Source organism: Dipodomys merriami, unplaced genomic scaffold (assembly GCF_024711535.1).
Source record: "Dipodomys merriami isolate MVZ:Mamm:240054 unplaced genomic scaffold, mDipMer1.0.p SCAF_10, whole genome shotgun sequence".
Lineage (NCBI taxonomy): Eukaryota > Metazoa > Chordata > Mammalia > Rodentia > Heteromyidae > Dipodomys > Dipodomys merriami.
In genome coordinates, this window is record NW_027202271.1 from 25984278 (window position 1) to 26012031 (window position 27754).

The 27754-nt window shown below is 40.9% G+C and overlaps 2 protein-coding genes across 3 annotated transcripts in view; one reads left to right on the forward strand and one right to left on the reverse strand.

Annotated features, from left to right (window-relative positions):
- Positions 1-8473: 8473 nt before the first annotated feature.
- On the reverse strand, positions 8474-22476 carry Kics2 (KICSTOR subunit 2). Of its 2 annotated transcripts, none has more exons than XM_069987977.1 (3): positions 22190-22476; positions 16525-16810; positions 8474-11772 (listed from the first exon to the last, which is right to left on the reverse strand). In XM_069987977.1, exons 1-3 carry the CDS (start codon positions 22422-22424, stop codon positions 10956-10958), a joined length of 1338 nt encoding a protein of 445 aa, XP_069844078.1. In that variant the 5' UTR covers positions 22425-22476; the 3' UTR covers positions 8474-10955. The 2 variants fall into 2 exon arrangements, with proteins under 2 accessions (XP_069844078.1, XP_069844087.1); XM_069987986.1 differs by lacking the exon at positions 22190-22476 and adding an exon at positions 22075-22140.
- A 64-nt stretch (positions 22477-22540) lies between these two features.
- Xpot (exportin for tRNA) overlaps positions 22541-27754 on the forward strand; it is a 121154-nt gene continuing 115940 nt past the window's right edge. Inside the window, exon 1 of the mRNA XM_069987941.1 lies at positions 22541-22716. The gene's annotated coding sequence lies outside the window, so the exon portion shown is untranslated. The remainder of the gene's footprint in view (positions 22717-27754) is intronic.

Here is a 27754-nt window from a genome sequence, read left to right on the forward strand (position 1 = left end):
AACAAGCTGAATAACATTAGTGTAAAGAGAAGTTCTCTGATTGGGTGAACAACAGAAACCATTAGCAGCTGCACAACAGTGCTGAAAAGACTGTTCTGCAATCACAGTGCCTATTTCTAGTTTCCAGAATACTTCAGCTTTCCAGTTTCCTTCCTTGAAATGAAATGTTTGGGGACTCAACTGATCTCAGAAAGTCTACAATTTTACTCCAACAAGCCACTGCTAAGTTCAAGACGATTTGTTGTCTAATATCCTAGCAGTGTTGGGATGCACGAGAGCCACACCCTCCACCATGCCTTGCAATGTAATTCTAACATCCTGTTGCCACACCAGGGCACAGTAGCCACATCAACAACCAAATGTTAGTTGCTAGTGACAACAGCTGCTATCTTTGATGAGGGTACTCACAACTGAATGGCAGAGAAACTTTGAGGGCAGGGAATGACATTACTGAAAAATAATGGGGAAAGGGTGGGATTCATGCATGTGACAACACTCTTCCTTGTACACACACACACACACAAACTAGTGTTTACCAAAAAAAAAAAAAAAGGTGACACACATATAATCCTAGCTACTCAAGAGGCTGAGGTCTGAGGACTCCAATACAAAGTCAGCTTGGGCAGGAAAGCCCATGAGACTCATCTCCAATTAACCAGCAAAAGGCTGGAGGTATACATGTAATTCAAGTGGTAAAGCATCAGCCTTGGCAAAAACTGCCACAGGAGAATATAAGGCCCTGAGTTCAAGCTCCAGTACTGGCACAGAATAAATTAATTATGTAATTAAATGTATAACTGATAGTCTTGTTGGTGCTAGCTCAAACAAAATAGTTCATAAATGTCCCTAAAATTCTCTTGAAAGTAGGGATATCTTGGAGATATTTCCTACTTGCTTCCTCTAGTTGGCCACTTATTTGCTAGGTGTATATCGTTGGTAAACTTCCTTACAATGTCTGTCTGTGGGAACTCATAAAATATACATGGAGAGCTAACCAGTGAAAGGACCAGAATTGCTAAGACCATGAGCTAGAAAGTGCAGTCCAGCTAGAAGGTAAGGAGTTGGGGGCAGGGGGGGGTAACAGAGCTGGACACTAGTGGCTCATGTTTATAATCCTAGCTACTCAGGAGGTTGAGATCTGAGAATCATGGTTCAAAGCCAGTCCAAGCAGGAAAGTCCATGAGACTCTTATTTCCAATTAACCAATAGAAACCCAGAAGTGGAGCTGTGGCTCAAAGTGGTAGAGGGCTAGCCTTGAGCAAAATTGCTCGGGGACTGCGCCCAGGCCCCAAGTCCCATGACCAACAAAAATAAGAAAATGGGAAGACTTGCCTTGACACTGAGTTTATAGGGCATCTTAAAGATCAATGAGGGGCTGGGAAGGTGGCTCAGTGATAGAGCGCTTGCCTTGCATGCATGAGGCCCTGGGTTCGATTCCTCAGCACCACATAAGCAGAAAAAAAAGCCGGAAGTGGCGCTGTGGCTCAAGTGGTAGAGTGCTAGCCTTGAGCTGAAGAGCTGAGGGACAGTGCCCAGAGTTCAGGCCCCATGACCGGACCCAAAAAAACAAACAAACAAAAAAGATCAATGAAAATTAGGCTTTTTTCTAGATGCCTCTATGAACTCAGCAAATATTTCATAGTACCTACTACATAGCAGACATTTTTCTAAATGCTCCGATGACACGTCCTGCCCTTAGGGAGCTTAGATTCACATATCTAAGAATGGTAATATTGTTAATATTTTTATAAGATGATGAAAATTACGGAGGAGTTCCAACTCTTAGTATTCTTTGGCACTGCCACTGGTGTGCTTATGCCTCAACCCTTGAGGTAAAGGCTAGATTTACAATGGACAAAAGAAAATCTGGGCTCCAGCACTGGCTTCAGAAAGATCACAGAACAGAAAGAGAGTTGCTTAGGAGTCAATGGCTATCCACCGACAAATACAATCAAGGCTCTGAAAGCTGCACAGGAGGGGGTTGGGCTTCCCAATAAACTGATTATTGGGGTGAAGGATAAAGTATACAAGGATGAGGGATGTGTTATATAAGATAAAAAGTATTCAAAACAGAGAAGCAACCCATGCTGACCAAGAGAGCCAGGGAGGAATGCATTAGAGGAATTTGGGGTATAGGACAGGGCCACACAGCCCTGTAATAGACACTGTGGTGTCTATTATGAAATACATCCTTAGATCATTAATCCACATACTAAGTCAGATAATAATCCCTAATTAAGTATCATCTTACTTTAAACTTCTATCTGGTAAAAATAACTTTTGGTTTTGGTTGGGGACTGTATTAAAAAGAGTCAGTTTGGGATTAAAATAACAGGATTGCAACACAACAAATAATTCTTGAGCACCAATTTTATGTCAAGTAATAGGAGAGAGGAGATTTAAGACCCAGTACTTGATCATTATACAAGACCTAGTACCACAGAACTGTATGCAAATCCATCTACAATATCACAGAAGGGTATATACATGACCCAACCTTTATCTGAGCAGTTGCAGCTAGAGAAGAAGAGGAAAAATATGATCTACTATTGTTAGTCTACTGCCTCAAGGAATTCAGCTTTCAAAGTAGCTACTGAATTACCTAACAGGTGCCACTGTGAAGATCAAGGATTTTATTGGCAGGTCTGTTCTAGGCCCCAGAAAGAATTCAGCTTCTCCATCCTGAGAAAGAATTTTATAATAGTAGTCTCTTATACAACCACAGTTGCTGGACTGACTCAAGTTTAATGCCTACATGAGAATAGAAACTGATGCAAAGCTATCATCAAAAGAACTGATGCAGCCAAGTGCCAGTGGCTCACTCCTGTAATCCTAACTACCCAGGAAGCTGAGATCTGAGGATTGTGATTCAAAGCCAGCCCAGGCAGGAAAGTTCATGAGACTTTTATCTCCAATAAACCATTCAAAAAAGAAAAAGAAAAAAAAAAAGCAACCAACAGAAGTGGTGCTGTGGCTCAAAGTGGTAGAGCACTAACCTTGAGCAAAAAGAGCTCAGGGAGGGGGCTGGGAAGGTGGTTCAGTGGTAGAGCACTTGCCTTGCATGCCAGAGGCCCTGGGTTTGATTCCTCAGCACCACATAAGCAAAAAGAAAAAAACCGGAAGTGGCGCTGTGGCTCGAGTGGTAGAGCACTAGCCTTGAGCTGAAGAGCTGAGGGACAGTGCCCAGGCCCAGAGTTCAGGCCCCATGACCAGACTCAAAAACAAACAAACAAACAAACAAACAAACAAAAAAAGAGCTCAGGGAACATCACCCAGGCCCTGACAGGCAAAAAGGAAAAAAGAATGAAAGGAAGGAAGCAAGCAAGCAAGAAAAGAAAAAAAGAAAGAAAGGATGCAACTGAGAAGTGCATAGAAAAATTAGGATTAGGCTGGGCACTGGTGGCTCACGCCTGTAATCCTACTACTCAGGAGGGTGAGGTCATACCGAGGTTCAAAGCCAGCCTGGGCAGGAAAGTCCATGAAACTCTTATATCCAATAAACTACCAGAAAACCGGAAGTGGCACTGTGTCTCAAGTGGTAGAGCACTAGCCTTTAGCTGAAGAGCACAGAGACAGCATTCAGGCCTAGAGTTCAAGCCCTATGACCAACCAAAAAAAGAAAGAAAGAGAGAGAGAGAGAGACAGACAGACAGAGACAGAGACAGAGACAGAGACAGAGAGACAGAGAGAGAGACAGAGAAAGAAAGAAAGAAAGAAAGAAAGAAAGAAAGAAAGAAAGAAAGAAAGAAAGAAAGAAAGAAAGAGAAAGGAAGGAAGAAAGGAAGAAAGGAAGGAAGGAAGAAAAAGAAAGAAAGAAAAGAAAAAGAAAGGTTAGGATTATGCCTTTTTTACTTAGGGGACTCTACTGAAATAAGTCTTCCTCCAAAGAAAACTCCCTGAAAGACAAGGAATCCCATAGGCTGAATGACTAATACTAACACATGCATTTGATCTCCCCCAAGACATCTGAAAATAAAAGGTGCGACATGCAAATATTTATCATCGCCACTATTACAATTCCTTTTTTTTGGGGGGGGGGTTGTGGGGCTTGGGCACTGTCCCTCAGCTCTTCAGGTCCAGGCAAGCACTCTACCACTTGAGCCACAGCACCACTTCTAGTTTCCTGGTGATTAATTGGAGATAAGAGTCTCACAGACTTTCCTGCCTGGGCTGGCTTTGAACTGTGATCCTCAGATCTCAGCCTCCTGAGTAGCTAGGATTACAGGCATGAGCCACTGGCACCCAATTTACAATGATTACTTTGCTTTTATATTCATTATGTGAGCATAATAGAGTAACAGACTTCATCATTGATAAGAGCACAGCAAGACACAGACACAACACCTGAACCAAAACCTCAGAGCATGCTGTTACTTCATGAAAGTATAGTTTATGCCAAACAAACAAGATTCAAAGCCCAGGAACCATCAATATCACAGGTTTTTATACCCAGGGAGAATGTTTTAGTGTGGATTTCCTTATAGAGTCTAAGTGTTCAGTTCAGACAAGGAGAGGAGAGGGGAGTCGGAGTTCCTCAGTGACATCACTTCCTCCTACTAGGCTTCCATTCATAACCTTTCTACCATGGCCCTGGTCTGGCAACCAAACATTTGACATATGGACTTCTAGGGGACATTTAAGATCTAAAACATAACATATACTCTCAATCTGGAAATATGAGCATGAGTCTCATCACACACCAAAAAGTCTCAGAAAACGGGTAGCAGCCAGATTACAGTAATTCCTGATGGTTCTGAGTCAGTAGAAATTCATTGTGTAGTCACCAGATGAGAGAAAACGTTTGGAATGACAATAGTTTCTGACTCATTTCTTGTGTCAATGGCCTAAATACCTGCTTTACAAGAGCAGTCATGAAAGCGTCACTAAAAATGGTCTTTTTTTTTTTTTTTTTTTTTTAATCATCATTCCTGAACAGCTCAGCTTTGCACTGGCCAAAGAAGCCAAGTGGTACTGCCTGGGTCTGAATAGAAAGGAAGCCACAGCCCAGGAGCTTTGTGTTGTTTTCGTATTGCCCTCTGCTGGCTACTTCCCATGTACTCGCATTCCCAGTCTTGCCAGGTGTTGCAATGATTGGACGTTCTGTTTGTAATGCTGCTTTTTGATACAGAGCCTCCCTTCAAACCCCCAGAGACCCACAAAAATTAAACAGAAACACACCAGATCTAAAACCAAAATGAAACAATACTAAAATGACAATGGTGTACTAATATAATAACTACAGATATTTGTCAAATTTTTTTATGAGGAGATATGACCTATTATAGTTCAGATTTTCAAAGTGTAATACTCAGGCCTGTAGCATCTGCATGGCAGAGAACCTAGTAGGAAGGAAAATTCTGGAATATATCCTTAACCTGCTAAGTTGGAAATGAGTTGTGTTTGGCATCCTGGTGATTCTGATATAGTCTGATTATTGAAAAATCAATTATCTAGATTTAAGGTTCTCAACATTAGGGTATCACTTTTGTCAAAAGTTGTATGCAAAAAAAAAGTTGTATGCAAGTGTAATTTAAAATCTATTTATTACCTAGTCCTCTGAGCTTCTGGCTATCTGGGTGGTTGGAGCAAGCTCATATTACTACCAGCACTAAGCAAGGCCTTCGTTAACATGTATCACCAAGCTTAGTATAGTCTATGTTTAGTGGTTATTAAATGAATTCATGTTGCATGCTAGAGTCATTCATATCTTCTTTCTGCCTCCATTTTGGGGATGACACTATTTAGGTGTCCTTCACTGCTATATTATGTCACACCAAAACTGAAAGGAGCACAGACCTAACCTAGAAAGTTGGTCAGCTGAATGAATTGGGAAGGTGGCTCAGTGGTAGAGTGCTTGCCTTGCATGCATGAGGCCCTGGGTTCGATTCCTCAGCACCACATCAGCAGAAAGTTGATCAGCTGACTCATAAATCTCAGATCAAATCAAGTATCGGGTTTTCACATTTAACTGCATTCCATACTTTTCAGAACAGTAAAAGAAAAATTAACACTAGAAAAAAGATGAGCAAAAGTCTCAATGACTATCTCTTGCTCCTAGGAAGATATCAAATGACTTCTGTTGCTCAGAGTCCCTCTCCCCAGATTCCAATGTGAGGTAAGGGACTATACAGAGGGGTGCCCATTTGTCTCTCCATTTTCTAGCATTCATATCTTACACAGACCATATGGTTTTAAATTTGAAGTACCTCATAAACAGATCTTGCCATCAAAAGCAGTTTGAAGAAATATATAGATCCATCAAAATACTTGCATTAATAAAGCCTTATGGATTTACACAATGCCAAGAGAAGTCTTCAAAGGCAGAAGTGCATATCAACCCTATTTCTTCTGACTCATATCCTCTGGAGAAGATGCTTAGAATAATTCAGGCAAAATGCCATGAAATAATTTCATTGGTAACAGGGACCCGGTAGGAAAGTGGGAGAGGGAATTGCTAAATTAAACTCTACTTATAGGGTTTTCTTCGAGTCATATGGCTTTTTTTTCTTTCTCACTTAGAAAAGTAGGGGGGCCGTTTTTTTTGGGGGGGGTGTCAGACCTAGGGCCTGAACTCAGGGCCTGGGTGCTGTCCTTGAGCTTATTTTCACTTGAGCCACAATGCCACTATCAGCTCTTCTGAATAGTGTATTGGAGAGATAAGAGTCTCATGGACTTTCCTGTCCCAGCTAGCTTCAAACCTTGCCTCAGATTTCAGCTTCCAGAGCAGCTAGGATTATCAGCATGAGGCATAAATGCCCAGCAAAATCTACTTTCTTAAACTTTTACTTAAATAAAAACATTTGAGGTTAATACTTTTACATATTAATTAGAACAGACTAGTAATCATATTTTTACTTACCAAAAAGAACTTTACACAGTATATAAAAATTTATATTCATATATTTATATATATATGCTCCAAAAATTTTGGTTTTGAGTAAGTTCTGTCAAATAATCTGATAGATATAAACCCACCTCTTAGCTGTAGTTAGTTAAAAGTCTTGTATGTTCATGAAGGACCTGGGCTCCATAGTGGACATCCCATTAACCTCTATATGAAATGTTTCCCCTGTATGTGTTCCTGCCAAAAACAAAAAAACTTAACTGTTTAAAAAACAATCCAAGCAAATACTGTGTGCTGCTTCACAAAATGGTTATCCATCACTGGGCCCAAAATAATTTTAAATTCATATATACCTCTTTAAAAGTTTGTATATCTGGAAGCTACTAAGGAACTCACTGGCTTAAGGGTTGGAGATTTCATTCTGTGGTAGAATACTTGTTAGACATGTGTGAGGTCCTGGATTCAATCATCAGCATAGGAAGAGGGGAGGAAGAAATCTGACTTACAAAGGCAAAAAAAACCCTCAAAGATCTGACCATTGCTATATGAATTCTACTTTAAGGTAATCAAACAGTTGGTGATATTTCCTTTTATATATACATGTAAGCTAATAATTAAAAAAAGAAACCAGAACATTGGTTCAAACTTGTAATCCTAGCTACTTGGGAGGTAGAGATGGAGGGATTTTTGGTTTGAGGGCAGCCTGCACAAAAATAAGTATAAGACTCCATCCTAACCAATGGCTGGACATGGTGATAGGCACTTGCAATCCTCAGCTACAAATAAGTGGATAGATCATTAAAGAGGGGAAGTGGCTGGAAGTGTGGCTCAAGTAGTAGACCATCTATTTAGCAAGAGTGAGACCTTGAGTTCAATCCCCAGCCAAAAATTAATTAAAAAAGGAAAAATGCATTAAGATACCACCATTCTGTAATCTCTATGATATAACCTGTCTAGGTAATACCTACAAGAAAAGCACATATCCTCAGTTATAGCTAGATATTTACACACCTATTATTCATAGAGCAATCTGACCCAAAAAAATCAGTGGCACAGAAAAACTGAAATTGTTATCATCCAACCATAAAAATTTGGGAAAAAAAGAACCACAATAATTCTCAAATAGGAAGTACAGTATGTTGTCTAGGCATTTCTCTGCCTCTTCTCCCTCATAAACTAGTTCTTTAAGGACACTGTAAACTCCAATGATTAAGCAGAGATTTGCCACAGACTTGAAGAGAATAAAGTATCAAGTTTAGTCAAGTTTAAGGGAAGAGTGGCTCATCTTTTATTTACACATCTTTCAACTCCAGTAAGTTTGCAAAGGTTTTTTCACATGCATGAGTTCCTCATAGCCTTACAATATCTTCTGAAAAAGACAATCCACGTTATTTTCATTCCCATTTTCCAGAAGAGTTGAGTGCAGAGGCTGACTTGCCAAAGAAACAGAACACAAGTTGGCTACATTAAAAGAGTAGACACATTTGAATATCATTCATGTGAATCCACTGGGAGAGTAATGAAGCAATGCCTAGTTTTTCTGGAAGGCAAATCTTCCCCAATATGTGCAAGCATACAAAGCAATTATTTAAAAAAAAAGAAAAAGAAAAAGAAAAAAAAGGACACTCCTCAGTTAAAAATTAGGCTTTATTTCTACACTCCCCAAAATGACATTGTCAGACACCAGGTCAGACTCAAGAGCACAAAGCTATAAAAGTTGACCACATTCCCAGTTACCCTTAAAAAAATAAGGTTATGGTTTAGAAACAAATTTCAAAGTAGACAGTCCACAGAAAATATGGAGATTTACTCTTCCAGTTAGCAAAACAGACGTGGCAGATCATCCCACTAATATATTTAGGGAATTAAATTTTAGGAATAAAAATAATGTCATTTCTTGCCTTGAACCAACCATCCATGGATGGTTGGTACATGTGTGAAGAAACCCTTATTGGCAATTTTAAGAAATGATTGAAGTATCAATATTTAATCTTCAAAGATTTCTTCACTAGTCCATGGCAGATACAGTGATTTATGAACTTGTCTTAGATTTTCTTAATATTCATAAAATCTGCTTCCTGTTCTTCATAAATTTCTTTTGTGCTTGTTTTAAAATATACTTTAAATAAGAGTCATATACATATAATTTTGTGTGTGTGTGTGTGTGTGTGTGTATATATATATATATATATATATATATATATGGTCACTTATTGAAGTACTATATATGTTTTATTTACATCTTTCAGTGACCCACTGAAACAAACGTTCTTTTAGATACATGGGGGCCATGTCATTAAGGCTCGTCATATCACTAATAGTGGTTTTATCTAGGAAAAAGATGCATGCACATCGAAGAATACTTTTTCAAGTTCTTGGAAACACACAACTTTGTATCACCTTCTTATATTAGGTTGATATTGTAAAATCTGTTCATATTTTAATACAACCTGAGTGAATAAAATGCAGAGTAAAATCACTGTTTTCTATTTAAAACAAACTAAATCTTAAAAGTCATATTGAAGGGTTTGGGGGAAGAGGCAAATGGAGAGAGAATAGCAAAGAAAACAAGTGTACTCTCGAGAAAACAAGCCAGTTGGTTCTTCGAGAGGGCAGTCCAGAGTAGGAAGCAGGCCTCCTAGGAAGAATCAAAGTGGCTCTCCAGCTCAGCTGATGTTGCTGTCATGCTTGCTGTGGACACCCGGTAGAACAGGGACTCCGAATAGTTGTGAGAAACAAGACTGCTATTACATTTTGCAAAAGCTTTGAAGGACCTACCAAGCACTAGCAGCTTAAGTTTTCCTTGTGGCATCTTTTAACCTAGCATAATGGTTGACCACTGCCCACTATGCCTTCACTGATCCACCCTTTGCCCAGGCACATCTGCTGAAGAAATACAAGCACTACCTCTAAACATAGTTTGTCGGAGGCAGGCAAGACACCCAAATTTAGATGTACTTTAGTACTACTGAGTTGATTATTCTACTATGATGATCCCTTTGTAGTTGAGCAAAATTGATTTTTAGAAAGTGTAAGGTTAACAAGACCTTCATTTTCATTTTATGAAAAGAGCTTATGTTATATGAGAATCTGTGGCTAAAAAAGAGTATAGCTGGACACCTGTAATCCTAGCTACTCAGGAGGCTGAGATCTGAGAATCATGGTTCAAAGACAGACCAGATAGGAAAGTCATGAGACTCTTATGTCCAATTAACCACCAGAAAACCAGAAGTGGCGCTGTGGCTCAAAGTGGTATAGCACTATCCTTGAGCAAAAAAGCATAGGGACAGTGTCCAGGCCCTGAGTTCAAGCCCCATAACCAACAAAAAAAGAAGGAGGAGGAAGAAGAAGACCGTATGCTTTCTAAGCCCAAAGTGGAGTAAAATATGAATACAAGTTTCAGCATTAAAGTGATAAAAGTCAGGTACAGAATACGCTGAAGAAAAAAGAAACCCCACAAGATGCCTTATGCTGACTTTAAATCAATGAAAAATTCAAACTTTATGAAGGTAAAAATCAGGTCAGATAGGCATGCAGGTAACACAAAAAGAACCGAAGGCTACTACAGTCACTATGAGTCTTCTGAACTGGTAAAGCTGCTGTTACGCTACCAGTCTGATTCACCTTCAACTTCAAACTTCTTATCAATCCTACTTGGGCACCAAAAATACGAATTTGCAGGCCAGAATTATAAAGCAAGAAGTTCTATCTTAATTTGCTAATTTATGAGACAGAAAATACTCATTTATCCCAATTATTTTTCCACAAAGCAGGAGAGGAAAGATGACTGGAAGTGCATTAGAACACAATGTTTATAATAACTATGGCAAGAAAAATTAAGGGGCAATAAATATTCATTTGACACAAAATACAATACTGAAACTACATCACTGTACTATGGAGATACACAGTAGCCTAAGATCAGTTCCTAGATTACTCTTTGGATATTTCATTTGATTGGCCTTAATTGCTTATAAAGTGTCCAGCACAATCAGGGAGGGTTTGTATTTAGCTCTCAAAGAAGCAGGAATGGAGGTAAATTCCACTGTTGATCATCAGAGTAACTAAAAACACAACTTCAAGTCTTGAAAACTTTCATTCAAATCACCTGCTAACCTTTGGATCCAGGTTTCAGACTTGCAAAAACTTTGGGGTTCTTAAGAGCAAGTGAGAGCTCATTGAGGAAGGAAATAAAATGGGAGTCTCTCTCAGATTTTTTTGACTCAAATATGACAACAATGGTAAAGTGGGGTTCTGGGCGGGTCAGGAAGTAAGTGCTCTGGACTTTGTCGTCATAGAAGTGTACCACCTTCTCCAAGCTGTTCAGGTCAGATGTACGGTCTGTCATGATCATGATGACATTGGGCCAGTGCATGACCGGCCTGTCACTGGGCAAAGACACCACAGCGGGATACTGGTCCACACCCTTAGGGGCTTCTCTATAGGAATGGGGGTGGTGATAGCCATGACCTTGAAAGGTCTCTGAACCTCGGTTGTCAAAAATTAAGGACACGTTGGCAGCATCGTATTTCCTGATGAAGCTTGAAATCTTTCCGAAAAGGTCTGGGTTAGCTTTCGCAGTCAAAGCTTTCATTTCTGAAGCAGTCGTTTGTCGGCTGAGTGCCTCATGAAAGTAAAAACTAAACTTGGCCAAGAGCATGTTTTTGAGTTTCATTAGCCAAAGGAAAAGATGTGGAGGCTGCACAGCCTTCTGAGACTGCCCTCCAAATAGGTGTTTTTTGGTCTCCCTCTGCTTTTCAAAGATCTGGCCCCAGGTCTGTAGCTTGGTATGAGCACTATGCAAATTAACCAGAGATGGGAGGAATTTCCACTCTGAGATCTGGGCCTGGGCCTTCAGGAGATGACTCAAGACATCAACTTCCAGCTGGAAACTGCTTTCCAAGGGACTGAGGATTGGATGATGAAATCTAAATGGAGGAGGGAAATTAGGAAAATGAATAGAAATGCCATTTAACATCAACAGTTTCTACCTTGAATAAAACATAGCCATAATAATTATACATGTGATAGCAAGGAATGGAAAGATGGAAGAAAGATGTCATTTTAAAATACTGATATAATTTCAATATTTCAGAATTTTGTCCATATCATATTCTCCTATGAAAATAGCCTGGCATATTAAAAAAAACACCCAGAATAATGACTATCTTCTATTCAAATACAGAAAAATTGAGCAGGGCAAAATGGCTCATATCTGTAATCCCAGCTAATCAGGAAGGCAGAGATCAGGAAGACTGTGGTTCAATGCCAATCATGACAAAAAATTAGCCCATTTCAACCAACCAGCCAGGTATGGTGCTTCCTACCTGTGATCTCAACTACATAGGAAGTGCATAAAGCAGAATCATAGTAGATGATTCTGAGGTAGATCTTGGTAAAAGCATATCTGAAAAACAGGGGTTGTGGCTCCAGTGGTAGGGCACCTGGCTAGCAAGCATGAGGCCAAGTTTAAATACCAATACTACCAAAACCAAACAAACTCACGAAAATTAAATTAGCTATAATTCTTCCTACTATTATTTTGGGAATTGCATAAGTAACATTATCATCAAAACAAGAAATCTTTTCAGAGTATGATCCTAAATAGATAGAAGGAGCCAGGCGCCGGTGGCTCACCCCTGTAATCCTAGCTACTCAGGAGCCTGAGATCTGAGGATCACAGTTCAAAGCCAGCCCGGGCAGAAAAGTCCGTGAGACTCTGATCTCTAATAAACCACTAGAAAACTGGAAGTGGTGCTGTGGCTCAAGAGGTAGAGCGCTTGCCTTGAGCTGAAGAGCACAAGGACAGCACCCAAAGCCCAGAGTTAAAGCCCCACAACTGACCAAAAAAAAAAAAAAAAAAAAAAAAAAGTAAAAGAAAAAGTCACTAATATAGGTGTTGAGTGCTTACATAAGCAGATAAACTCATTTACAGCTCATATAACTTCAGGTGGTATTATTTAACCTGTGTTGTAGATCAAACACTACAAACCTATGTCTGAAACATAGTAGACAATCCAGTATGTTCAAGAAAATACAACATTTGCCATGCAGCTCTTATTCTAGCTCCAAATTCTCTTCATATCTGATCATGATTAAAAAACAGGCAATAGGGCTGGGAAGGTGGCTCAGTGGTAGAGAGCTTGCCTTGCATGCCTGAGGCCCTGGGTTCGATTCCTCAGCACCACATAAGAAAAAAGAAAAAAGCCAGAAGTGGTGCTATGACTCAAGTGGTAGAGAGCTAGCCTTGAGCTGAAGAGCTGAGGGACAGCGCCCAGGCCCAGAGTTCAGGCCCCACAACCGGACCCAAAAACAAACAAACAAACAAACAAAAAAAGGCAACATTGACTTATGCCTATAACTCTAGCTACTTAGGAGTCTGAGGATCTAGAAGATGTTGGTTCTAAACCAGACTGGGCAGAAAAGTTCACTATACTCCATCTCCAAAATAACCAGCAAAAAGTAGACCAGGAGTTGTAGTTCAAGTGGTAAGCACCAGCCTAGAAAGCTCAAAGCCCTAAGTTAAAATCCTAGTACTGCCAAAATAATAGAACAAGGGTAGACAAATAAGATCACTTTCCATTTAGGATAAAGTGAAAAATGTGTAAGGCCGTCTTTAAATACTCAAAAAAGTCTAGTCCTTACTCAGTTTGAACCACATTCCTACTCTTTTTATCACTTTCTCCAGATGTTAAATAACCTATAATTTAATATTACAGTCACAATACTAGTGTGACTTCATTCCCACTAGTTCCCACACAAAATGTTTTTAAACTTTTTGACCTATGTTCTGTAGTTAAAAGATACATACTTCATGGCGTTGTGGCTCAAGTGGTAGAGCGCTAGCCTTGAACTGAAGAGCTGAGGGACAGCGCCCAAGCCCAGAGTTCAGGCCCTACGACCAGACCACCCCTGCCAAAAAAAGAGATATATACTTCATAGGCCTGGGGGGAGTACTGTTCTATATACTGTTACCTCAGAAAATAATCAAAACCCAAACAGGTTCTAAAGAATGTGTATCACTTTTACATCCCTGTAAAGTTGAAAAGTGGTAAATCAAATAAGTCAGGAAACACCTATATAACTAACACCTCCATTAATTTTTTTACTGCTTTCAGTTGGAAACCAGTATTTATATACAATGCTCTCCTTCAAAGGACATGAATTCACTGTACAAACCATCAGAAGGAATTCTGAACAAGCCTTCCATGACATAGTAAGTGTTTAAATGCTCAGCATTTATCAAAAACAATGTGTTGACATTGTTTTTTCATTCTCAAGAACTAAAATCCATGTTAATTTTAAGTCTGCTTACACATAGAGATTCACATTATGCTGCATCACTTCTCTCTTTCCACCCTGCTGTATGGCTCATAGTTATTCACAACTTGTATCGTAGAGGAATCTGCTAAATAGTTGTAATCCAAAAATATACACCTAAGCTATAGCAGCAAGTCTGCATACAAAATAGACTGAAAACTATTTGCAGAGAACATCTGCTCTAAAGAAAGGAAGAAAGTGAGAAAGAGAGGATGGGCAGGCAAGCTCCACAAAATCTCATAAAATGCAAAAAACTTGTTTGTGTGATACTCTAATGAGATAAAAAAAAAAAAAAAAAAACTCCTCCAAAAACACAATCTTTCTCCATCACAAATCCACCTCACACAGTTCCTTTCAAGTCAGAGACACAATTACATCTGCTGGTGCAAATCAGTAATACAAACACTCAAGAAGCCAAGGAACAGGCCTATAATCCCAGCTGCTCAAGAGGCAAAGATTGGGAGGATTGTGTTTTGAGGCTAGCCTGAGGGAAAAGACCCCTATTTGGGCTGGGTAGAGTGGGCAGCAGTGGAGTGCATGCCTTGCAAGCATGAGGCCCTGGGTTCGATTCCTCAGCACCACATAAACAGAAAAAGCTGGAAGACGTGCTGTGGCTCCAGTGGTAGAGCCTTGAGCTGAAGAGCTGAGGGACAGCGCCCAGACCCAGAGTTCAGGCCCCATGACTGGCAAAAAAAAAAAAAAGAAAGAAAGAAAAAAGAAAAAGAAACAAGCCAAATATATCTCTGTATTCTCAGCTACACGATTGGCATAGAAGGAGGATCAAAATTCCAGGCCAGCCCCAAGCACAAAGCATAAAAAACTAAAGCAAAAAGAGGTAGGGCATGACTCAAGTGGTAGAATAACTGCCTAGCAAGCATAAACACTTGAGTTCAAACTCTAGTTTTGCCAACAATAATAAATCATAATAGCAGAAGAGGATGGCAACTAAAAGATAACTTTTGTAGAACAGCAAGAGAAAGCTTCTCAGACATTAAACAAGATTTAAAGATAAGACAGCAGTAACATTCCAGGAAAAGAGAACAAGTACCCAAATCCTTTCAATTTATTTGTGTTTGTTTATTGCTGGTACTGAGGCTTGTATTCAGGGCTGGAGTTCTCTAGTTGTTGTTTTTCATTTTTTGTTTGTTTGTTTTTGCTCCCTGCTTGTGTTCTACCAATTAAGCCATACCTCCAGTCTTTTGTTTATACATTTTGACGAACATCACTAAGTTGTCCAGGCTAGCTTCAAACTGCTATCAATCTGTCTCAGTCTTCTAAGAGGGTAGAGCTTTTGGCACAGTCCACCATGTCAAATTTCTTTATTAAACCAAAATCTAAATTCATATTCTCAAAGCAGTGATCTCAAAGCAGTGATATCTTTCAAAGAAATCACTTTCTAATCAGTCGAACATACAATTATGAAGGACCTACTATGTACAAGACACCACGGTAGGCACCAAAGAAACGGAAGTAAAACTTTGATGATGTTCACAATGCTCGTGGAATTGTTTAGTATTACTTTTGGGATCTGGCAGCAGCAACTCATAACAAGCAGCTCCATTTCTTCCTAAGTAGCAACTTTGTTCAAATGAAAAATTTCTAGTTGAACAGCATCATTAGAAGCTGAATTCTCCTCCAACTAAATCAGATGTGTAGCCAGGCCTAGTGGCTTACACTTGTAATCCTCACTACTCAGCAGGTTGAGATCTGAGGATTCAGGTTCAAAGCCAGCTTGGGCAGAGAAATCTATGAGACTCATCTCCAACTAACCACCAAAAAGCCAAAATAAAAGGGACAGTTATTTGCTAAAGTCACATTCTTGCATATGCAATCTTTTGCTTAATGAACTATTTCATAAGCAGAAGAAAAACCCATTAAAATGCAACCTTGAAAGCCCTGGTGCTGGTTGGTGGCTCACATCTGTAATTCTAGCTACTCAAGAGGCTGGGATTCTGGTCTGAAGCCAGGCAGGGCAGGAAGTCTGTGAGACTCTTATTTCCAACTAGCTACCAAAAAACAAACAAACAAACAAAAAATACAGAGGCAGAGCTGTGTCTCAAGTGGTAGAGTGCTAGCCCTGTGCAAAAAAGCTCACGAACACTACCCAGATTCTGTCAAGCCACAGGTCTAGCACTAAAAAACACAACATCTTAGTCTTTCACTATTGCTTGGAGAATCATTCAGCATGGTGTTAACTAAACCCAAAGGTTTAGTAGATACCTGTTGGTGAATTCGTATGTACAAAATGGAATAGACATTTCTCCTTCAGTTATTTCACCAAAAGCTTCGTAAAAGCGGGGCAGGGGGGGGGGGGGAGAGGAGGGAAGGAAATTCCTCAGAGTTTGTTACTCTGTACTGACCTGGAGCTGTATTTCTTGAGGATGGTCTCCAAAAGGCCAACAAGCTCTTCAGCATTGATGAACTTCTGGGTACTGAGGGTATACATCTTCTCATAGAAATCTGCAATCTCCATTCGAGCCTGAACAAAGAAGCAGAGCTGCTCTGACAGGTGAGAAAGGAGTTCCTCCATGTGAGGTGCAGTCCCACCCAGGGTTCCACGGCCAGTCACCACTTTCTTCAGCTCATTATGCAGAGAGGTATAAATGGTGCGGATGGAATCTTTCCGGCTGAAGAAAGACTGGCCCCCTGGTAGGCAAATGAAATAAGCATTATGACAAGTAAGCAAGAGAAGCCAGAACAGCCAAACACCTGCTACCATACCAAAAGAACCAGAACTCATGGAACTCACTGAGTTACCAACAAATATGTTCTCTGAGTCTATGATTATGATACGAACAGTTTGTGATTCCCAGTTTCACACAGGAATATGTCAAATGAATACGTGTTACACTTCATTAGTATAGCAATGGACCTATATGCAATTTTTCTTATCCATGTACCAATTTTCTCCCATTGTACTTCAATGAACATTCAAATTTACCTCAGGGTATTATTAACCAAGCAAATAATATCAACCTGGGCAAAAAAACCAACAAAACAAGAAAAAACCATACAAATATAAAATATATATCTACATATATGTGTATATATATATATAGCACTCTACCCCTTGAGCCACAGCACCACTTCTGGTTTTCTGAGTGGTTTATTGGAAGTAAGAGGTTCATGGATGGGGCTGGGAAGGTGGCTCAGTGGTAGAGTGCTTGCCTTGCATGCATGAGGCCCTGGGTTCAATTCCTCAGCACCACATAAGCAGAAGAAGCCGAAAGTGGCGCTATGGCTCAAGTGGTAGAGCACTAGCCTTGAGCTGAAGAGCTGAGGGACAGTGCACAGGCCCAGAGTTCATGCCCACAATCGACAAAAAAAAAAAAAAAGAGTTTCATGGACTTCCTTCCCTGGGCTGGCTTTGAACCGAGATCCTCAGATCTCAGCCTCCTAAGTAGCTAGGATTACAGGCATGAGCCACCAGTACTCAGCTTAAAATATATTTTTAACAAAAACAGAACATATAATCAAAACATTTTTGTTCCTGGAAAATCAAGATGCTTTGTTACTACTTTAAAAGGGCATTTTCCTTTGAATCATTGTGTATAGGCCACACCATAAAAGGGAACACACACAAAAACCCTTTTATGCATAGACATATATAGTGAGATTTCAAGAGACAAAAGAAAGACAAAATTCATCATATTATGAATTATTAAGACCAGGCTCCAATTATTTGCTACTCTACTTCAGAGGTTCCAAAGAAAATTAGCAAAATTTGTATTACATACATTCTTTAGGAGAGTCAAAAGTGAATGAATAGGAAGCTATCATTTACTCAGTTTTCTGTTTAAACGTGATTAAACTTAATTTCTTGTTATACAGCTAGTTACACTGATCTTTTCTTAAGCTATTAAGCACTCCACTAAAGGAACAGAGATAACTTATCAAGAGAATGAAGAAATAGGAAATATTTAAATCAGTGATTCAGCCGGGCACCGGTGGCTCATGCCTATAATCCTAGCTACTCAGAAGGCTGAGATCTGAGGATCTTAGCTCAAAGCCAGCCTGGACAGGAAAGGCCATGAAATTCTTATCTTCCCATAAACCACAAGAAAACCGGAAGTGGCACTATGGCTCAAGTGGTACAACACTCTCCTTGAGCTGAAGAGCTGAGGGACAGTACTCAGGCCCACAGTTCAAGCCCCATGACCGACCAAAAAGAAAAAAAAATCAGTGATTTACAGGAACATACAAAATTCTCAGCAATGGATGGCAGTTTCAACTTTTCTGCTGATAAATCAAATGCATTAGTGAATGTATCTCTTACTAAACAAATTACTTAGGGGTGAGATTGCTTATTTGTAAAATAGCCACTTAATGAGTGAACCACACAAGACAGACAAACAGGCAGGCAGGCAGGAAGGCAGGCAGGCAGGCAGGCAGGCAGACAGGCAGACAGACAGACAGACAGACAGACAGACAGAGTGTGAATGTGTGTGTATGTGTGTGTGGTGCCGGTACTGGGGCTTGAACTCAGGGCCTGGGTGCTATTCCTTAGCTTTTTAAGCTTCTTATGCTCAAGGCTAGTACTCAACCACTTGACCTCCACTTTCAGCTTTGTGGTAATTAATTAGCAATAAAAGCCACACAAAGTTTCCTGCCCCAGCTAGCTTTAAGCCATGATCCTCAGATTTCAGCCTCCAGAGTAGCTATGATCACAGCATAAGCCACAGGTGCCCAAGTCTCTCTCTCTTACACATATACTCACACAGACATACAAATATTGTTTCAAATTCACTGTTTAACATATTTAAAGAAATGAAATTTAGCTGGGCGATGGTGGATCACACCTGGAATCCTAGCTACTCAGGAAGCTGAGATCTGAGGATTGCAGTTCAAAGCCAGCCCAGGCAATAAAGTCTGTGACACTCTTATCTCCAATAAACCACTCAGAAAACCGGAAGTGGCACTTGGCTCAAGTGGTAGAACACTGGGCTTGAGCTGAAGAGCTGAGGGACAGCACCTAAGCCTAGAGTTCAAGCCCCGAAACCAAAAAGAAAGAAAGAGAGAGAGAGAGAGAGAGAGAGAGAAAGAGAGAGAGAGAGAGAGAGAGAGAGAGAGAGAGAGAGAGAGAGAGAGAGAGAGAAAGATAGAAAGAAAGAAAGAAAGAAAGATAGAAAGAAAGAAAGAAAGAAAGAAAGAAATTTACATCCTTTACTACTGGGGCAACTACTTGTCCTGGCTTCCACAGACTTTCCACTTAACATTGTTTTCCTGGCGAACATTTAGTCCATATTTTTTATTTTGTTTTCCTTTTTTTTGAGATCAGGTCTCACTATGTTGCCAAACCTAGTCTTGAACTTGTGGGCTCAAAAAAATATCCTGCTTCAGCTGTTGGAGAAGTTGGGTCTATATCAAATCCACCAAACCCAGTTTATTCCAGATTTTAAAATAAAGTCCTAGAAACTCTTGGTACTAAACAAACTTAAATGGATGGTCATCCTACTAAATATGAACTGGAAATCTACTAATATTTAAGAAGCTCCAATATACTGTCTAAACAAAATCACACTCACATCATATTTTCTACTAATACAAAATCCCTATGCAAGGGTGGCCTTTTGTAATGCCAACATTTCACATAGGACTGTTCCCTAGAGTCTGCCTTCCTCCCATTCCTATATTCACTCTACTCTGGTTCTGCAGTGATGGGCACACATTAAAGGGGCTTCTGTGCCCATATCTAGGACAAAATCTCCTAGGTGAAGAAGTAAATGAAAGTATTAAAAACTTAAGTTTCAAAAACTAGGCTTCAAATTTTAGTCCCCAAACTATACTGTAAGTTGTATGGCATGCAAACTACTAAACCACTTTGCATCTTAACTGTTGCTGTTATTAACATAAAACTAGTAGTAGAATGCCAAAAAGACAAAGTGAAATATTTTCAAGACACCTATTTTAAAAAAGCACAATTCATGGGCTGGGAAGGTGGCTCAGTGGTCGAGTGCTTGCCTTGCATGCATGAGGCCCTGGGTTCAATTCCTCATCACCACATAAGCAGAAAAAGCCAGAAGTAGAGCTATGGCTCCAGTGGTAGAGCACTAGCCTTGAGCTGAAGAGGTGAGGGACAGCACCCAGGCCCAGAGTTCAGGCCCCATGACAGGCCAAAACACACACACACACACACACACTTCAGTAATACTACACCTTCCCTTTGTAAATGGTATAAGAATTCCTAATAATATGTATCGAGTTTTTTAAATCTATGGCAAAATTTCTATTTATTGACAGTAACTAAGTGACCTCAACTTCCACTGGAAAGATGGCCACTGGCTCAATATGATGATTCACGCCTATAATCTCAGTTGTTCCAGAAAAAGAAATAGGAGCTCAGTGTGGGGCCACTGGGGCAAAAGCACTAGATAGCCTGATTTTAAAAAACTGGAACTGAAAGAACTGGGAGCATGGCTCATGTAGATAGCTTTGAGGCCTTGAGTTCAATCCTCAGTATGGACAAAAAGACAGAAAAGTATTGTTTCTTTAAAGGGTCTTTGTTTTGGGACCCTGGTCCCTTCTTCCTGTGTTTCTCCTTTTATGCTTGCTAGTTGCTATGAGGTGAGCAGCTTCCTCCCCCATGTTCTCCTGCCATAGACTGAACCTCTTCTATGCAAAGACCAAAATCATTTGGGGGAAGAGGGGGAGCCAAAACATGGGGGAAGGGATGACTTATCGAAATTTTTAACTTAACTTTACATCAAAAAGGAATCCAACTCTTAATAGGTTATCCTTCTGTGCCAGACTAGAAACACTACATAAATACAATAAATAGCTTTTCACAGTTATTAATATGGCAGTATATGAAATTACATAAAACCAGTATCAGGAACAAGGAGACCATCAACATATTTCCTTTAAACAAGTCTCTTTTTTTCAAAGCCATCAGGAATATAGTCCTACCTGCTGACTACCCTTGTTTGGAATGTCTGATAGAGACTGACTTTCCAACATACTGAGAAACAAGGTATCAGAAACACCCTTATACATATGAGTCTTTGCAATACTTTCAATTTACAAAATTGTTATTTTTAATTATTCCCAGAGGGTTCTAATTATGCTAATTATTTTTCAAGGTTTCAACAGTTTATCTCACATCATGAAATTTTAAGCATATTAAAGGAACATGTAAAACAAGTGTCATTTAACTCTACAACTTAATAGCTAATGGTAATTTTTTTAAAAATCAGTTTTCACGTTCTTTCTCTCTCTCTCCTCTTTCCCTCCTCTCCCCCCCCCCCGTTTCTCTTGTCTCTCTCTCTCTTTCTGCAGTATCAAGGTTTGAACTCAGGGTCTCACACTCTGGCTTGCCTTTGTTTTTTCACAACTGGTGCTCTATCATTTGAGCTTGAGCCATGCCTCCAGCCCAGCTTTTTGCTGGTTATTGTGGAGATGGGAGTCTCACAGATTTTTATGCCGGCTAGCTTCAAGACACAGAGTCCTCCAGATCTCAGCCTCCTGAATAGCTACAATTACAGTCGTGATCCACTTTGGGTGACATGATCCACTGCGCCAAACGTTAGCAATCAAACGTGAGGAAGGAAACCTTCCAGGAATTAATCAATGGGGAGAGCTTGGATGACCTATTCAAATCTTCTCTAGGTACTGAGTGGGCACATTTTAATCACGGATCCTGTGCCAAACAGGAAAGAACACAACCAGGTTGCATTGCCAAGTTTTTGGCTCTGCTAAGCGTGGTGTCACTAGTTAGCCAGAGGACACGGAGTCCGGGGTTCACTTCCTTTACCGACCAATCCAGGGCTGAGGCTTAAAAGGTTAAAAACCCCCGGGGTGGGAGGCTCAGCCAGGCCAGGAGCCTCCGCCCAGTCCGCCAATCACACGGCGACGCAGGCCGGTGGGCGGGGCTTGTGGAAGCCGAGGGGAGGGAAGGAACCGTGGGAGGAGACCTGGAAATGCCGCCGCGCTGCGAGTGACCGAGACAGGAAATTCAAGCCACTGACGACCGGGCAAGGCACCCCCTTTCCTTCCTCCTCCAGGGGCACGGGGGCGGGGCGGAGGTACCTAGTTTCTGCCCCAGGTAGGTGAGGCTGTGATAGACCTTCTCGGCCGCGGCCAGGTGCGCCAAGGCCGCCAGCAGCGACAGCCAGCTGCCCCCCGCGCTCTTGTTGGCCTCTCGTTCCTTCTCCACATTGTCCTTGGCTTTGTCGTAAGAGAAGATACCCAGGTGAGAGAAGAACGTCTCCAGCACCGCCTGTTCCACGGGGACCGGGGCAGCCAGCGGGATAGACTCCCCCATTCGAGCCGCGCTCCAGCTCGACCCACGTGGCTCCGCTCCCTCGCACTTCCGGGTTCTGAGGGAACGGCGTGCGCGGCGGCGGCGTGCGTGCGTGCGCGTGACCGGCTCCAGCTAGGACGGTCCTCGCGAGCGCGCGGCCCAAGGGACTGCCCCCGAGTAAGGGCGGAGGAAGGAGGGAGGCGGCCGCTACCAGCTCTATTGGTCCTTCAGCTGTCGCATCTCTGACGGCTTGGATCCCTCGGCGTAGAACCGGACGGGGTCAGTCGCGGCCTGTAGCCGTCCGCGTCCCGAGGTGAGCGGAGGGGGCCCTTCCCGGTGAGCCTGCGCTGGCGCCGGTGGCGTCATGTAACGTGACGTCATTCTTGCGTCAACCTAAGGGCTATGGGCGCTCCGCAGGCCTCGGGATCTGGAGTGTCAGCGGGAGCCACCAGCACCAGGCGGCTTGCTTCGTCTCTTTTCCAGATGGCTGGTTATTATTCAGATGGTTTGTTACTAGTGTGTAGACTCCCAACCAGTTTTTGTGTTGATTTTTGTATTCTGTCACTTTTTTTTTTTGAGGTACTGAGATTTGAACTGTGGGCCTTGCACTTGTTGGGCTTGAACAACCACCCCCCTCCCCCCACACACACACCCTTGTCCTGTGTCCTTTACTGAATTCATTTATTAACTACTCATTCATTTGTTCTCATAGCTTTTTGTCGTTTTCTACACATAATAACGTTATTTGTGGAGAACATTTAACTTCTTTCTGATTTGGATAACTTCCATTTCTTTTTTTCTGGATTTTCTTTCCATACCTAATTTGTTGCGGGGCTTTGGTTTTTTTATAACGAAAGAAAATACAGAATTTTGTCAAATTCAGAATGTGTTCATCAGGGATACTGGCGTCAATTTTTATTTTCTTCTATTATCTTCATCTAGCTTTGGTATGATGATGATATTCACCTTGTAATGTGAGTTTTTAAAACTGTTTGCCCCTTCTAGACTAGATTTTTTTTGGAAGAGTATGAGAAGGATTTGTTAACTATTCTTTACACACATGTAAAATTAACTTAGAAAGCATCTGGTCCTGAGTTTCTCTTTATAGGGAGGTTTTTGGTTAATTCTTCAATTTCCTTATTAATGATCTGCTTAGATTTTCTATTTCTTCAAAATTCTGTCTTGGAAAATTATATATTTCTAGGGATTAGAATTAGATGCCATCACTCAGAAGGCTGAGGCAGACAGATCATGAGTTCAAAATCAACCTTTGCTACATAGCAAAGTCCCTGTCTCAAGAGAGGAAGAAAAAAGGAAGGGAGGCCAGGTGCCGGTGGCTCACACCTGTAATCCTAGCTACTCAGGAGGCAGTTCAAAGCCAGCCTGGACAGGAAAGTCCGTGAGCCTCACCTCCAATAAGAAAACCAGAAGTGGCGCTGTGGCTCAAGTGGTAGAGTGCTCGCCTGAAGCTGAAGAGCGTGGAGACAGCACCCAAGCCCAGAGATCAAGCCCCACACCGACAAAAAAAGAAAGAAAGAAAAAGAAAAAAGGAAAGGAGTGAGAGAAAGAAGAGGGAAGGGGAGGGAATAGAGAAGAAGATGACCTTGGACTTAATGAATATTCACTAAATATTCCATTGACTGATTATTCTTGTTTTCTGAGTGTTCTATAGGAAAAGATACAGAGTTGATGACATGTTGAGTTGTAAAAACAAAGTTATTAAGAGGTTACTTTGAATGATCACACTTTTAGCCATAAACAGGATAGTTCATATAGCAGCAGTAAGTAATATTGGTAATGTGTTAGATGTCTATTGCTGCATAACAAATCACCTCAAAACTTAGTGATTAAGACATTGAAAATCACTCACAACTTCAGTGAGCCAGGAATTGAGTTGTGGCACAGTTAGGTAGTTCTCTTATAGATTGCAGTCAGATGTTGGTGAGAGCAGCAGTCATTTGAAGGTGACTAGAACTGGAGAATCCATCTCCAAGGTGACTTTCACAGGCTTGTTGACTTGGCACAGACTTTTGGCTACATGGGTCTTGCCACAGTGCTGCTTGAATGTCCTCACAGCATGGCAACTGGCTTATCCTAGAACAAGTGATTAATCTAATAGACCAAATGAGGAGTTGCAACAGATTTTATGACTTATTCTTGGAATTCACATATCATCTTTGTCATATTCAGGGTGAGCCTTAATTGAATTTGAGCAGGAGGCTAGTGAAGGGCACGCATGCTGGGAAGCAAGGATCAGTAAGGACTTATCCTAGAGAATAGGGGATTACTAAGGTCTCCAGAGTTAAGATGTTTTGTTTCCTTAGGGTAAACGTGGAGCAAAGAATCTGAACTACCATTTGAAATAAAAAGAAGCAGTGGGGGCTGGGAAGGTGGCTCAGTGGTCAAGTGCTTGCCTTGCATGTATGAGACCCTGGGTTCCATTCCTCAGCACCACATAAGCAGAAAAAGCCAGAAGTGGTGCTATGGCTCAAGTGGTAGAGCACTAGCCTTGAGCTGAAGAGCTGAAGGACAGTGCCCAGACCCAGAGTTCAGGCCCCATGACTGACAAAAAATAAAAAAAGAAAGAAAGAAAAAGCAGTGTATCTAATTGAAAAATAGATGCTGAAATTGTGTTGATACTAGCTTCTTATTGGGAGTCAAGTGCAATGCAATGCAAAATCTGAACTTAATAAGCTAGTCTTTGTATCTCATTTGTGCAGTTTTGAGGCTGCTTCTAGTTCTTCAGCCCCCAAAATGTCTTGTTAACTGGTTCTGGCCAAAAACAAAGGCATGAGTATGATTTGGGGGTACTGTAGGAAATCATTGTACTTTAGAAGTATTTAAGAGAGATATTGGGGGCTGGGAATGTGGCTTAGTGGTAGAGTACTTGCCTAGCATGCATAAAGCCCTGGATTTGATTCCTCAGTACCACAAAACACAAAAAACCTGGAAGTGGCACTGTGGCTCAAATGCTAGAGTGCTATCCTTGAGCAAAAGCAGCTCAGGAACAGTGCCCAGAACCTGAGTTCAAGCCCCAGAATTGGCAAAAAAAAAAAAAAAAAAACCCAAACAAACAAAAAACCCCACAGATATTGGCAAATTGTGACTAGTATCTTTAGGCCAGAAGACAGCTCCAGACCTGGGCAGACTTCTACACTAAGTCTATATGGAGTATACTTCAACTCATGGTCACATAACAAAACTAGACTAGCCTAGAATGGAAAAATAGCCTGGGCGCTGGATATACTTCAGTGGTGGAGCACTTACCTAGCATGCACAAAGCTCTGGTTTGATCTTCAAGACCACAAAGAAAAAGAGAAGAAAAAGTAGAATGGGAGCTGGGTGCTGGTGGCTTCACACCTTTAATCCTAGCTACTCCGGAAGCTGAGATCTGAGGATTGAGGTTCACACCCACCCCTGGCAGGAAAGTCCTTGAGACTCTTATCTCCAAGTAACCACCAGAAAGCAAAGTAGAGCTATCTATGGCTTAAAGTGGTAGAGTGCTAGCCTTGAACAGAAAAGCTGAAGGACAGCTCCCAGGCTCTGAGTTCAAGTCTCACAGACCAACAACAACAACAAAAAAAATAGAAGGGGTGGAGGAAGAGGCAAACTACAGAATGGATGAAAATATGTAAATCATATCTGGTAAAAGGTTAAAATTCAAAATACATCAGGAAATTATATAATTCACCCAAAAAGCCTGATTAATAAATGGGTAAAGGACTTGAATAGGCATATCTCTAAAGAAGATATGCAAATAGCCAAGCATATTAAAGCATACTCAACATCACTGATTTCACTTACCCATTAAAATAGCTATTTTAAAAAGCTTACAAAATCATTGGAAAGTCTAAAGAAATGGTCTTTAGGAAGCCTCTAGTAACAACTCCTATGATAAGACTATTGGATGGGCCACTGTGGAAGTTGCTACTCCTGCAAAAATGAGGCAGGAAATCAGGGGCATCCACCAACTAGATGTTGAGTGTAGCAGTGATCCAAGGGTGTCATTAATGCCCTCTACTGTCTTTTAGCTCCCACAGAGTTAGAACCTAGACTCTGAAATAATGCTACAGAAAACTCCAGTATGTCCACAACTGAGTTTTCCAGCCAAAACTGAACAGATGGCTGCAGTTGGAGTCTGCCTTCTAACGGCATCTCATTGGCAGAAGCAGAACTCTAGCCGATGGAGCTGAGGAAAGTGTGTTTGTTTTCCTCTTTTAGCCTCTGCAATGTAAGAAAGCACACTGAGAGGTTAGAATGGATGCTGTGAGACAGTTGTGAGTACTTAACACATCTGGGTTATGGCTTTAGGTGCTCTTCAACATTTTCATCTTTGGTCAACTTATTCTTTTAGTTGAGGCACATCCCTGACATTCTCTGTCGCTAGCCCTTATGAATTGGATGCTCTTTGTTGAGCTTCCATAGCTCTTAGCCTTAGCTCTTATATATACCTATGATTCCATGATAACCTAGTTCCTTGAAGCTTGTTTTACTGGACTAGCTCTTGAAAGCAGAGACTTATCAATTTTACTCATCATTGTGTAGGTAATCAGTGTATATCTGTTGGACACAATAAATAGTTCTGATGTTATAAAATACCAAATAGCTTTTCTCCCATTGTGTTTCATACTATTGCATGCTGATAACCATATACAGTGAAAGGTCTGATTTTCTTTCTTTTCTTCTCTCTCTCTCTCTCTCTCTCTCTCTCTCTGCCCCTCCCCCTTTCTTTTTCTTCTTCTTTTTCTTTTTTCTTTTTTTTTTTGCCAGTCCTGGATCATGAACTCAGGGCCTGAGCACTGTCCCTGAGCTTCTTTTTTTGCTCAAGGCTAGCACTCTACAACTTGAGCCACAGCATCACTTCCAGCTTTTTCCTGTTTTTGTGGAACTGAGGAATCAAACCCAGGGCTTCATGCATGCAAGGCAAGCAATCTACCACTAAGCCACATTCCCAGCTCATGATTTTCTTTTTGACAAGGCAAAAGTTCTGTTAGCACTCTCTACCTGTGTCTGTCCTTGTTTACCTCTCTATATACCACTATAGATTTATATATATTATGGGAGAGAATGTTTGAACAATTTCTGTATGCTATATAAGACATTAAATACATTACATTTAATGCACCTATCCTAATAAGTAGGTATTTTTTTGTGTTTTATAGATGGAGAAGCTGGGCCTTAGAGAAGGCTAGCAACTTATCTACAATTACACAGTAAAAAACAAAACTGGGGCTCGCATCAAGATATGGCTATCACCAAGATCTGTACTTTTAATCATTATAGTGATGATGATGATAATGGTAATGGTAATTATTCCAAACATTGTGCTAAGCACTTACTTGTGTTGTTTG

Excerpts from the sequence above, each read along its gene's own strand:
- Kics2 (XM_069987977.1), bottom strand. The coding sequence starts at position 22,424 with ATGGGGGAGTCTATCCCGCTGGCTGCCCCGGTCCCCGTGGAACAGGCG. Across the intron at positions 16,811-22,189 it reads CTACCTGGGGCAGAAACTAG|GGGGCCAGTCTTTCTTCAGC; the intron begins GTACCTCCGCCC and ends TTTGCCTACCAG. Across the intron at positions 11,773-16,524 it reads CTCAAGAAATACAGCTCCAG|ATTTCATCATCCAATCCTCA; the intron begins GTCAGTACAGAG and ends TCCTCCATTTAG.